General features: G+C 34.6%; 4 protein-coding genes across 8 annotated transcripts in view; all 4 read right to left on the reverse strand.

Moving 5' to 3' along the window:
* Positions 1-2352, reverse strand: part of LOC105227505 (AMP deaminase 2) — a 46043-nt gene extending 43691 nt beyond the window's left edge. Inside the window, exons 1-2 of one of the 5 annotated variants that reach the window (XM_049455329.1) lie at positions 2078-2350; positions 1714-1879 (exon numbers count right to left, since the gene is read on the reverse strand). In XM_049455329.1, the coding sequence (XP_049311286.1) occupies positions 1714-1828 (115 nt within the window). In that variant the 5' untranslated portion in view covers positions 1829-1879; positions 2078-2350. Of the gene's footprint in view, positions 1-1713 lie in introns of all 5 variants that reach the window. The other 4 variants (XM_049455322.1, XM_049455323.1, XM_049455328.1 and 1 more) reach the window with 4 other exon arrangements.
* Positions 2353-2755: 403 nt separating this feature from the next.
* LOC105227504 (transmembrane channel-like protein 7) lies at positions 2756-7307 on the reverse strand. The gene is made up of 10 exons (XM_011206865.4): positions 6578-7307; positions 6290-6513; positions 5789-6236; positions 5575-5726; positions 5209-5503; positions 5042-5148; positions 4851-4971; positions 4681-4790; positions 4333-4623; positions 2756-4258 (listed from the first exon to the last, which is right to left on the reverse strand). Exons 1-10 carry the CDS (start codon positions 6950-6952, stop codon positions 3811-3813), a joined length of 2571 nt encoding a protein of 856 aa, XP_011205167.2. The 5' UTR covers positions 6953-7307; the 3' UTR covers positions 2756-3810.
* Positions 7308-7570: 263 nt separating this feature from the next.
* Positions 7571-8269, reverse strand: LOC105227503 (succinate dehydrogenase assembly factor 4, mitochondrial). The gene has a single exon (XM_011206864.4). It carries the CDS (start codon positions 8160-8162, stop codon positions 7797-7799), a length of 366 nt encoding a protein of 121 aa, XP_011205166.1. The 5' UTR covers positions 8163-8269; the 3' UTR covers positions 7571-7796.
* A 3380-nt stretch (positions 8270-11649) lies between these two features.
* On the reverse strand, positions 11650-12395 carry LOC105227502 (succinate dehydrogenase assembly factor 4, mitochondrial). The gene has a single exon (XM_011206863.4). The coding sequence runs from the start codon at positions 12199-12201 to the stop codon at positions 11851-11853; it is 351 nt and encodes a 116-aa protein (XP_011205165.1). The 5' UTR covers positions 12202-12395; the 3' UTR covers positions 11650-11850.
* Positions 12396-12682: the final 287 nt, after the last annotated feature.

A 12682-nucleotide genomic window follows, 5' to 3' on the forward strand; every position in this document is an offset into this window, starting at 1 on the left:
ATACGAGAAAAAAGGTTGACTTCGAAAACGTCACTTGCAAGAAAAGTTTTGGAAAGTGAAAAATAAACACAATTAAAAAGGTTCACATTTACACAAAAATTTCGATCCAAATAAAATAAGATAGTTCAAAAATAACATTTATAATCTAAATTCGTCTAAAAAGGTGCCTAGTCAAGACATCATCCATGCATATGAGGCTGTGAAGACTAACCAATTGGAACCACCAATTAATTAGCTATTATGCCCAAAATTCAATTTATAAACTATTTTTCTTAAAAATGCCCAATATTAAAACCAAAATATTGCCCCTTTCAATTTATTTATTCCAATATTTTATGTAAAATAAAATTTAGAAATTTAGAGTAACATTAAAATGTAACAAACAACCCTTTCCAATTCTAATTTAATTTTCATAACTAATTGGATAAGTAACTATTAATAAAATTAAGTTTCTCATCAGAAAAATATAAACAAAGTAATTTTGATTTAAAACAGTCTAATTGGAAAACATCTTAGAAATACAGTTCTCATGTCTCCACATGCGAAAAATAATTATAATATATGTATATAAGCAAGCAAATTAATCTTAATCTTGATTAAGAGTTTTTCAAGGCATTAATGAATTTAAAGATAACAAGTTTATTACATATGTTTGTATATTTATTTACTGTAAGTGCACATATTTTGATCATCTAAAATCATTACTAAAAGCTACTACCTATAGTGGTAGGAAATCTGAATAGATTAGGCTTTTATTTATCATAACAAAAAAATTAAATATGTCCATACATGCATATGGTATGTGAATTCATACATACACAGTGCACATCTATATCCACGTATTTACATCTAATGTACATATGTCCATACAGTATAGAACCTAAATGTTGAAATAACACGTTTGAAGCAATTACTACAGAATACTTATTGATTTAGAAGGCTGTCAGAAGCAAGCATTGGGTGCAAACGTCGAAAAAGAATCTTGTCAGACAGGGATTTTTCCACGGAACATGACTTGTTTACTTATTTTAATTGAAAAATATTCATAAATTGAATATTCTAATTCATTAAGCATTTAAGAGACAAATTTAAGACTGTCTAGGGTCCTTTAAATAAAGTTTTTGGCAAAAAAAGTGCATGCGCTTAATTTATAACTTGCGAGCATCTAAAATCAGTAAACCAATTTTATTTTAATTTTTTAGAAACACTCGCTTAATTATATATAATATAGCACAACACCAGAACAATCTTGGCAAATATTTGTTTGTTTTGTTTTAGTGGTTCCACTTTCATTTTAATCGGACAGCTTGGCGCTCCTCAAAAACAAACACAATGACCTCAACCAAGCCGCCAGCATAGCACCCCATCAATGCGTACCTGTATACAACCGTACATGCATACATGCGATTCGTACCTATGACAAACGTAGCGTCAGCACAAAGACCAGCGTTTTTGGAAAAACTGCGTCATACAAAAAATCAACTACTCTGCTATTATAGACAGACACAGTCTTGACTGCCACCTCAACCTACTTACAGAAACACATATTGTGCAAACTAAGTATTTTCAACACATTATACGTTTTTCACTGACGGGTACGCCGGTTTCTTGTTTGTTATTTGTCTCTGTGTATTAGCATATGCTATTTGCGAACAACTAGGCGCTTTAGATTTTAAAAAATATACATATATAATAATTTTAACAATTACTTACCGGATTTGGTTTTCAAGTCGTGCCCATTATTTAAATCAAACTCCATTTCCATGTCCGTATCGAAGCCAAAACTGCGATACCCCTTGGCACTCAAGGCATCCGCATAGTTCTGCATTTTTGCTTCAGCTGTCGATGGCTCCAGTTTTCACTTATTAATCACTGAGCTCTGTATGAGTAGGTGTATGTATTTCACAATATGCAAAATATGTATCAGATATTTGAATTATTTACACTAAAATGAATGCTCTATTTTATTCACACTATTCCAAAATACACTTTGCAATTGAGAAGAACAAAAAATAAACTTTCACAATTTCAAGTAAGCGATTTTTGCACTAAAACGAATATACGCCTCGTCTTTTACCTCTTTGATTCGGATTGCAATTTTATGCTGGAATTTTAAGCGAATAGTTGGTATGGTTTGCTACTTGGCTTTTAGCCAAATTTTACACAAATGCTTGGGGTATTTATAAATAAAAACTATTATTACAAATATTAATTTATAAAAGATTGTGCATATAAATTCACTATTTTTTGTAGATTAATTTAATTGTTATTGCTGCTTTAAAAAGCACTACGTAAACAAAAACTTTCCGCTTCTCTTCTACGTTGTGTGCGAACAATTTCACAGCGTCTTGGAGAATGCACCAATAAATGTAGAGAGAAAGCACATAACAGAAACAAAAACAAATTTGAACAGACCAATTGCCAACCCTGTGCCTGGCATACAACACTGCAGATAGTGCTGCCAATAAGATTAAGATTCTTATTGGAATTTTGGGGGATTTGATTGGATATTTGTGAAATAAAAATTGTAATTAGCGAAATAATATAATAAAAACAATTTGAAATTGTAAAAATAATTAATTAATAATTATATATGCTAATCAATACATTTTTTGATAGTTAGTTGAAAAATGTTAACTAATTTTCCTGGTATTCGTGATAATTACAGGTAATAAAAAATAAATAAATGTATTGAAATTATGTATAAAACAATATTTAGTAATTTTGAGAATATATTTTAGAGTATTTTCGCATAGATAAATGAATAAAGAAATAGTTAGAACCGGAATAGCCGATATATCTTTAAGTTGTGTTCTAGTAATATAATAAATATACTATATGCTACTGGAACATATAAGAATTTTTGAAAATTATATAACAATGCATTTCCACAATCAACATTTTTTGGTTTTGAGAGGAGAGCTCTATTTTTAATGAGTTCCCTTTAACTCCCGGTTGTTTTTGAAGTCGATCTCTAATAGAACAAGCACTTGAATCTTACTCCAACTAACCTCGATATTTGTTTGGCTCATATATAGCAGTTGTCCCTTCACAATTAGTATATTGAAACCCCTACTTTTCAACATATGTAAAATAATCAATACCATACTACTTATATAAAAATAGGCGTTTAATATTTAATTGTAAATATATATGTATGTATAAATATACATAAGTAGATATAAATGTATACATTGTGTATATTTTAAATATAATATCTATGTATGTATATGCATATTTCGCTTTCAGTATATTTTTACTAATACTTTTGTTATTCCGACGACAGTCAGTTTCGAGCCACTTTGGATTCGAAATAATTTCGAGATTATATTGTCGGTCAATGTAGCACAATACTTTCAAAACTATACAAGTGTTTTGCATATTTTGTTAAATTAAAATTTAACAAATAAATAAATCTATATGTATATAATTATAAATAAAAATATGAATAAAACTATACTAAAAAAAATATTTAAATAAAATCAGACAATTGAATATGATAAAATCAATAAGTAAATAGCTGCAAAATACGTATGCAATATCATAATATATGAACTTATATAACTACTATAGTCGAGAACGAACGTTCGTTCTGAAGACAGGCCGGTTCTTTACGTAGATTGTTGTTTTTGTAGCGGTAGAAGACATTCTAGAAGTAATTTTCGGAAGTAATGGCGAGTAGAACGTCTTTTGTCGAATAAAAATACATAACTGTTCGGGTTAGGTACAATCGACTGCCGTAAAGGTCGTTTTTAAAGACGCTAAAACTTTAGGAGGGTTTAGGATGACAAAACAACAACAACTAACACACTAAACATCACGACTGCGCAATATAAAACCATCACTTCGCGCAGAATGATTTGAATTGATTTCGTTTTGTACAAAAAAATCAGTTTGTGGCGTTTGAGGAGTACGCTGACGTCTTCTGCCCAGTGATTTTGCATCCACAAGCGACCAATCACGATTTTTCGATACACTTATGATACGATTTAATAAGAACTCCTTGTCTTTCGCCTCCAGATAGATCATTTCCTTAAGCAACTTAACCATAAGACGACGCGCGCGCGATTTGGCGCGCAAATAGTAAACGAGAGCACTTAATGTGACTAACATTATGCCCACAGCGGCTGGACGGACAAGCAGTGTAAGAATGCGCCAAAGTGTCTGGTTTTCACGTAACTTCAGCACACCGTCGATAAATATTTGGAACATATAACCGGAGTCGCGAAACGGGCCACATTGGGCACTCATTGGCAGTCTAAATGACAGAGAGAGATAATAATATCAGGACTATAAATATGATTTTATAGGTATATAATTATACGGACGTACTGTGTCATTATGTAACCCAAAGTCAGGATGACCCCCAGTACTGATACAAAAGTGAAGACTAGATAAAGCGTTTGCGTTTGGGCCGAACGCCAGATGTGACAAGAGGGCTTACACAGATGCAACAAGAGCGCTTTGTTTATATAGAACTTGAGGAACAATTTACAAACGATGATTGCGACAAGCAGTGGTGAGAAGAGCAGACCTAGCCATAGTAAAGTTTGGTTGTAAACTAGACCCAAACTTTTTTGTGAAATATCGAAGTCGGGACGACCGAGCCAAGGCCAGTAAATGCTGAAATTTGCGAAAGGAATAAATTATTGTTGTTATATATGAGCACTAAGCACTTACCTTGACAAAAGCGCGCGTGTGACACAGCAGAAAGGGATGATAATTAAACAGATGAAAGAATCCGTTATTATGAAACGATACAATTCTTGTCCTATATGAGTCTCCCAACACTGCAAATATGGAGAAACATAAATAAATTAAGCAAGTATTCAAAATAGCAGCCAATCTACCTGACTATATGATTTTGTTAGCAGAAAGTAGACCAATACGCTTATAATAACAGCCTCCAACAAAAAATTTCGCAATAATGCTATATGTAGTGTGCGGCGTGGCGAGCGATAATCTTCCATCCTACAAAAATAAGTAAATAAATAAGCTTATATAAAGAAGCCATATAAAATATGTATGCAAATCGCCTTACCGCGAAATCCATGATAAGACAGATTGCATAAGTAGCATTGTGAGATTTAGAATGCCAGCAGTTGAAAGAGTTCGCCAGCCAGACACGTCATCAGTTGAGTCAAGTTCCTGTTAAGGCATACACAAACAATAAACAGACAATAAATCATAACACCTCACACAACTTACTTTCAGCAAAATCCACACGCCCACACCAGCACCGCCTATTATAGTAGCCACTAGCACATGGGCGATGGCGCGCGAACAAAAAATCCATATACGCCACCAAATTGTGGGCTTTCTCTTGGGCACAGCCCGCTCGTTAAGTACCGCTTTGAATTCGGCAAAAATCGCAATATGTTTCAGTTCAGCTGCCTTACGATTCGAGATGCCGAAATCCCAAGCACAGAATGTTTTGGCCACGAGTATGGCTCTGCCACCGCCTGCCGCTTGAATGAAGCTTATGCGATACACGCGCGCCATTCTGTATGATAAAGAAGTTTATAGCACATAAGTTATAAAAAATATTTGCACACAATTCACGGAGGTACGCACTTGGTGGATATTACTATGAAAATCAGCAAGTACAGCACCAGCATTGTCATGAAGTAAGCATGTGGCAGGCTGTACTGACTAAGTGTGGGATGTAAACGAAATGTTGCATTACTATAGCCGCTATAGAAGAGTAATGTATTCTGCAGATAACCCTAAAATGGAAAAAATATTATTTTTTAAGACATAAGGTAACCCGTTCATGTATAATATATACCTCGCCTGTAAATACATCCATTAATAGTCCACTAGCAGTCTCACTAGAATTTCCTACGTATTTATCAGCTAATACTGTTTCGTTGAGATTAATTTCATTTGCTGTGGTATTATAAAGTAATTGTGGAAATATGACAAAGCAGACGACGAAAAACAACACGAACACATTTAACATCAAGAGCCAGCGTAGAAATTTAAAGTACGAACTAACATTGCAGCCGAAATGTCCTTCGATGGTCTTCACCTCATCATACCATATTTCCAAAGTGTGGCTTATAACACCAACGAGTTTCCAGCTTCTTAAGAGAAAACTTATGAAGGCATTTGTTAATTTGTGACACCAGCTGCAACGCGTCTCCTCGATTGCGTGCTGTTCAACGCTGATAGCTAACTTTCGTTTAAGTAAGCGCTTAGTGGCAAGTGGTTGCGGTAGGGCACGGAGCGTCTCACTAAAATGTTATGTAATAAAAAATAACAAAAATTACGTAAAACTTTTACATACAGTCTATGTTCATGGCTAAGCGCTGTGTCTTGCATGAGTCCATCATGCTGCTCGATTTCCTGTGCCAACAATTCAACTTCGTTTTCGGTGTCACATCGACTATTCGAAAGCAGTTTGCCATCCGCTTGCAAATATCTACGCGACGGCATGCGATAAATTGTTTTCTCACGTATGCCATGTTTATCCCGATCGAAGCGTGCCAAAGTCTGTGACCAGCGACGCATCTAAAAAGAAGAAATAAAATTTATTTTATACCAAAGATAATTTACCTAAACATCCACAACTAACCATATTTGTGGGTGTCGCTCCACGATTAAAACTACTCGCTAACACCGCCAACGGCGAAGTTGCTCGCCTATATTGTAGCGTACCAAAATTACTAATCAACTCTATGGACTCGTCGCCGCATTGCTCATCAGCACCATCGCGACTGCCGCCACAATCGCTATGCTTGCTTTTCACATCATCTGCGGTGGAAGTACCTGTGACAATCCTAAATTGCTGTTCATTACCACTTGTGGTAAGCAAATTTTGACTGCCTTCTAGTTGCGTAAATAGTGCGCTGTGCGATGACGTCGTCGATGTAGTAATCACTTCAATTCGGTCTAAGTCTTCAGCATCGTCGGATACAAAGATCCGATTCTCCTGACCACAGTCCGACATGCCGTTCGGTTATTATTATGGGTGATAAAACATGATTTTGCACAAAAAACACAAACTCAAATTATAAACAATAATTAAATTAAAGAAATTTAACAAATAGAACTAAAATTTTAAAGCCACTAAACTAAAATCAGCTGTGAAACACGGAATAATTTTGAGTGGAAAGAAAATTGTGAAATCAGCTGTTGTCGTGGGAGGTAAGAAAATTGCGAACTAAATAGTTTTATTTTGATTATGCTATTCGTAAACAAATGGGCTGCCATTTGTCCTGACAATTATTTAATACCCTTGGGTCAGTAGGAATAATTCGATTTGTATACCCTGAACAGGGTATATTAAGTCTGCCACTAAGCTTGTAACACCCAGACATAAAAAAAATATATGGATTAGACTTCAGAATTGTCAATGGAGTTTATTAAGATTTGTGTACTCTTTAACCTCTCTTTGACCAAATTTCTATTCCATTTTTTATTGTATAGCATATATCAGTATTTGACGATATATGTATGTATATATCACTGACGGTTCTGATTACGTAGATCCGTCTGTCCCGAGGACGAGCATGACGTCTCGAATTTTAACCAAACACTTTATAGATAGAAATAGGACCATGATGAATCAAGTTTATCCCGAAATGTATTTTCTTAAAATCTTATTGTGTCCATTAGCATATTCTCTGCTTAAGATGATGTTATTTAATTTATGGCATTGTTAATATATAGAAGCTTTACAATAACTAGCATTTTGGAACAATAATAATAATTGCATTTACTACATTTAAGATTCGTGACAAGTAATAACAGTAAGTTCAAAAAACAAAAAAATCAAAATCCATAAAGTCCATTCAAAAGTCTGTAACACGCCCTTTACGCTCCCAATCACCATAACGTGTTGGCTCTGGTCCTGCAGGTCCGCCAATTTCTCCAGTATGTGGGTTGGTTGCATTGGGCCAAGGCTTTAGAGGTTCTTTCTCTTGGAATGGATGTTGTGAGAACTCATCTAGTTTCCCAATTGGTGTCTTGGCACGCAATTTCTTTTCAAACTCCACTACGCGTGCACTCTTTTCTTTAGGCTGCTTGGAATCAGCGCAAACACACGCTGTCGTGGATAAAGCAGCGATATTGCTTTGCAAAACATTTGCAGACGCTTGTGTTAATGTCGACTGGCACAAACGACAAGTTTGTTTGGTAATATTCAACAAATTACTCATTCTTTTAAATATTTTATTAGAAATGCGTTTTGAATAAAAACAAATTTATTTCACAATAGAAATTGTATAATGACAAGCTGTCAGCTGTTTCTACTTGACTTCTCTCTTTCGTGTGACATTTCGAAATTGGTTGGAATTTTTGGTGAGAATCGTGGTGAGAACACTTTTTGTTTACTTTTTTGTACTTTCGATTTAATAAATTCACCACAAGCTTTTAGCGGCCGGTGATTTTATTTATTTCTTGCGCGAAGAGAGAGCATTCACAAGAGAGCGGGTGGCAACTAAAATTTAACATTCTCTGGTGGGTGTTTACTTATTTTGTATTTATGTATGTATGCCTTTGTTCAGGCGTTCATTAAAGGGTCATGGAAATATAAATATATGTATATGTACATATGTAAGTATGTATTTAAAAAACAACTGAACTGATAATACGTCCTTTAATGCACGTAGTCCGGCGTTCTCGCCGCGCAAATAAAATATATTATAAATTAATATTGGTCATTGGTCCATTCGTTTATGTAAATACGTAAACAATAAAATAAATGCGTAAATACATAAATTGTGGATTAGCAAAATTTTGAAACTTGTTTTTCTACAAACTTGCTTTCTCTGCTAAATTTTGTCATATTTGTTTCTTAATTAATTAATTGTTTGTTGGCAAATATTTACTTGTTTTGTTATTCTGGTTTTTGAGTCAAGATTGAGTTTCCAGACAATTTGAATAAGCACGTGAAGAGCGAGTGCAACAACAATCATCACATGCACATGTTAATCGGTCTACTTAATAAACACATATGTACATACATATGTATGTACATACACACATATTTGTATTTGAATACGATATTTCAGGATTTGTTTGTTACTTTTTATTTAACTTAGATTTTCGATTTACGTCGAAAACAAGTTAGTTTTAATGGACCTTAGCCACTTTAGACGATAATGCTGGTTAAATATTATGAATCAATAATTGCTAATAGGAATTTGTATGCATATGTACATACACACATATTTATTTCAATTTCAGACGAATTTTTTCTATGTAAATCACTAACAAACTTATTATAAAAAGTTATAATTTAAGACTTAGATTTTTTTAAAGCATTTTTTAGTTTTACAGTAACATTTTTGAACGACGTAGAAGGCAGAATGTGCCAGTAGCAGAGCTTTGCCAACACATTCTTATTTTTTATAGCGCTACTGCGATCTATCTTTTAGACCGTTATTTTCGTTTTCAATGAAGGAGTAGAGTGTTAAATTTTTTTTTTAATTTTGATTTAAATAAATGCATAATATCTCAAATATGTTGTGTAAAAATTCAAAATTAATTTAATTAGAGTATTTAATGAATAGATGGATCCAGCAGTTAGTAATAAACGATTTTGATCATATAATTTTGGTTTTGTGAATATGTCTGATTTTTTGGCAAATTATCGTCATTCATATAAAAAAGTGAAGGATATGGTGCTAGAAAATTGTCAGTCAAGTGTTACAGAGATGGCAAGAGAGCTCGACATCTCCCGCGAGTCCGTTCGAATTATTTTGGGTTATTATTATTATTTTTGCTCGACTTTTCCCGATAAAGCTGATTTTTTTTAAAGAGTACAGTAAAGAGATTTCTTTGAATATGCTTGACCGTGCGAATTCCGATCCCATATTCATGGAGAGCATTAAACTGCCGGTGAGACATGGATTTATAAATTTGACAAGCAATTAAGTCAACAATCTGCGGAATTGAGGGAAAAAACGAGCCGAAACCAAAAAACCACACCAAAGCCGCTCAAAAATCGAAGTGGTGTTCATTGTTTTTTTTTTCGATATTCGGGGTTTGGTGCATCATGAATTTGTTCCGAAACGACAGATGGTCAGTAAATAGTTTTATTTGGCCGTATTGACATGTTTGCGTGAGAACATCCGTCGAAAACGGCCGGATTGTGGAAGAAAAATTCATGGATTTTACACGTTGATAATGCACCATCGCATCTGGCCACTATTGTGACCGAATTTAAAGTCAAAACCACAATGAATACCATCGATCAAGCACCGTATTCACCAGATTTGGCTGCGTGTGATTTTTTCTTGTTCCTCAAACTGAAGTTGCCGCTTCGTGTAACCCGATTTCAGTCGATCGAAGCGATAAAACAAAATTCGCTGAAGGAGCTGTAAGCCATCCCAAAAATTGCTTATGAAAAGTGTTTTGAGAACTGGAAAAATCGTTGGCATATTGAGTAGTCGAAAAAGTATTTTCGTATTTTGTCAATAGATGTCGTTGCAACCATATATCTTCAGTGCTACCAATCACATGGCGTCATACCATATAGTGCTGGAAAAGTGATATTTTAAGCTTCTCTTAACCAAAAAAAATTAAATTCGGGGAAGTTGAAAAAAAGTTACAGCTGTTCAAAAATGAGTGAAAATAATAAAGAAATCCGCTATATTTTGAAATTTTGTATAAAAAAGAGAAGAATGCCACACAAGCCACCAATAAAATTTGTGAAGTTTACGGAGACGATTCTGTACCAGTTCGTGAAGCACAACAATGGTTCGCTCGCTTCCGTTATGGAAGTTTCGAAATTTCGAATCACACTGATGATAGTTTTAGACTGATGGAATAATGTCTCTAGCGGAAAAATGGCAAAAAGTGGTCGGCCAAAGTAGTACATATTTTTTTGATTTATTTATTATTATAAATACAAAAAAAATAAGCTAAAGTTTGTTTAAATACGAAAATACTTTTTCGACTACCCAATACTATATCTGGTGGGGATTAATTTGGAGGCGACAAAATAAATATTGACGAATAATTAAAAGGTTTGCATTTTATTTACAATTTTCCGGTAATTTTTTATCAAAATATATACCCTGTTCAGATTGCAATAAGTCTAGAGGGATGTCAATAACCGAGAGTTGAAGCTGGCCTTTTACTTAATAAAGCACGACATTATTTAAACAGCAATAAAATAATAAAAAAATATAAATCGACAATAGTGCAAGAACGTCTATAATTAATTTTAATTATGTATTAATTACAGTTACTACAAATTATATAAATTCCAGTATGTATAATACTTAGCAGATAAAAAACGAAAAAAGGAGAGTGAGTATGAGAGCATTTGGAGCAAGTAAATAATTTTTCTCTGCTGTCTGATGTCGAGCTATAATTAACACATATCTACATATCATTCCTTATTTTTTCTCTTTTTTTGTAAGTAAAATTGCAAATCAGTAAATTTTTCGGTCTTGATTTAGATAACATGGTCGCAGCCAGCTGCAACTTTCCAGTTAGAAATTCAAAGCAGTCCAATTTAAACTACGCGTCGATAACGCAGTTCACCTAGTAAAGCGCTATGATTGGAACAACTTCACTTCAAAGTACTACTTTGAGCAAACATTTTGACAAACCAGAAACCAAAAGTAACGCTACTTCAGCAAGAGAGGCGAAAGACACTTCCGCTTGAAACCCATTGAAATAAGTGAGACGAAATTTTTGTTTTGATTCTCTTTTAGATAAAATATTTTGGTAATTTATTACAATATAAATTAACACACTTATTCAGTCTAGATTGCTTACTAACTACTAGTACTAAGTAAATATTGCTTCAACACAATATGCGCGTAAATATCTGGGTAATAGTTTGTATCTTACAAATGCTTAAATGCTAGTTAGAAACTTGTTGGCTTTGGATTAGAAATCTGAGACGCGACCTCTGCGCTCCCAATCGCCATAACGTGTCGGTTCGGGACCAGCTGGACCGCCAATTTCGCCTGTGTGTGGATTCACGCTATTTGGCCATGGCTTCCAGGGATCCTCTTGTGGCACAGGACGTCCTGTTATGTTCTTCAGAGAGACTTTTGACAGAAATTTCCTTGAGAACATCATAACAGGGGTTTCCGGTTTGTGTGCGGCATTTGTTTGATTGCATGTGCATGATGTGGAGAAGGCCGGTGCGGCTGTCTTCCACGGATTGGGGAAGAAATTGATTTGTTTGCCCGCCGTTTGGCACAGGCGACAACTCTGCTTCGCAATATTGCTCATTGTTGTTGTAGTTTTTTCAATTTTCTTCTATTTCACAAACACAGATTTTCAATTAGAACTTTTTTCTAAATTCTTTCACTTTTTGACCGTTAAAAATTTGCTTTTCAGTTTTTTTGTGTTTTCACTTTTGAGTTTTTGCTTTCAAGCTTTTGACTTGTTGCTGGTTGCTCGTTGCTGAACGAATGTTGCTCCACAGCGGCGTGCCAGCGCTTTTATACACACACGCCGCAAAACAAAGCGAAACGAAAACCTTGAATGGAGTGCTCAAACGTGAGCGCGCAATGGATTTCACGAAGAGCATGCCGGCCGCTCAGCGCTTTGCAGCATGTGCTTGGGTGCTTGGCGTACGGAGCGTCGTCGGTGAATACACGTACGCTCGTTGCGAGTACTGTGAGTCACACGACCACGGTGGTGGTGTCTGATGGACTTTTCTGCATACGTATGAAGACTCACATATATGTATGTATGTATGTATGTGGAT

Source organism: Bactrocera dorsalis, chromosome 4, assembly GCF_023373825.1.
Source record: "Bactrocera dorsalis isolate Fly_Bdor chromosome 4, ASM2337382v1, whole genome shotgun sequence".
Lineage (NCBI taxonomy): Eukaryota > Metazoa > Arthropoda > Insecta > Diptera > Tephritidae > Bactrocera > Bactrocera dorsalis.

What these genes read in the sequence shown, in the direction of transcription:
- LOC105227504 (XM_011206865.4), bottom strand. Translation starts at nt 6,952, where the DNA reads ATGTCGGACTGTGGTCAGGAGAATCGGATCTTTGTATCCGACGATGCT. An exon ending in GCGTGTGGATTTTGCTGAAA is followed by an intron (nt 5,149 to 5,208) that starts GTAAGTTGTGTG and finishes ATGCCTTAACAG; the next exon opens with GAACTTGACTCAACTGATGA. An exon ending in TTGGGTTACATAATGACACA is followed by an intron (nt 4,259 to 4,332) that starts GTACGTCCGTAT and finishes TCTGTCATTTAG; the next exon opens with ACTGCCAATGAGTGCCCAAT.
- LOC105227503 (XM_011206864.4), bottom strand. Translation starts at nt 8,162, where the DNA reads ATGAGTAATTTGTTGAATATTACCAAACAAACTTGTCGTTTGTGCCAG.
- LOC105227502 (XM_011206863.4), bottom strand. Translation starts at nt 12,201, where the DNA reads ATGAGCAATATTGCGAAGCAGAGTTGTCGCCTGTGCCAAACGGCGGGC.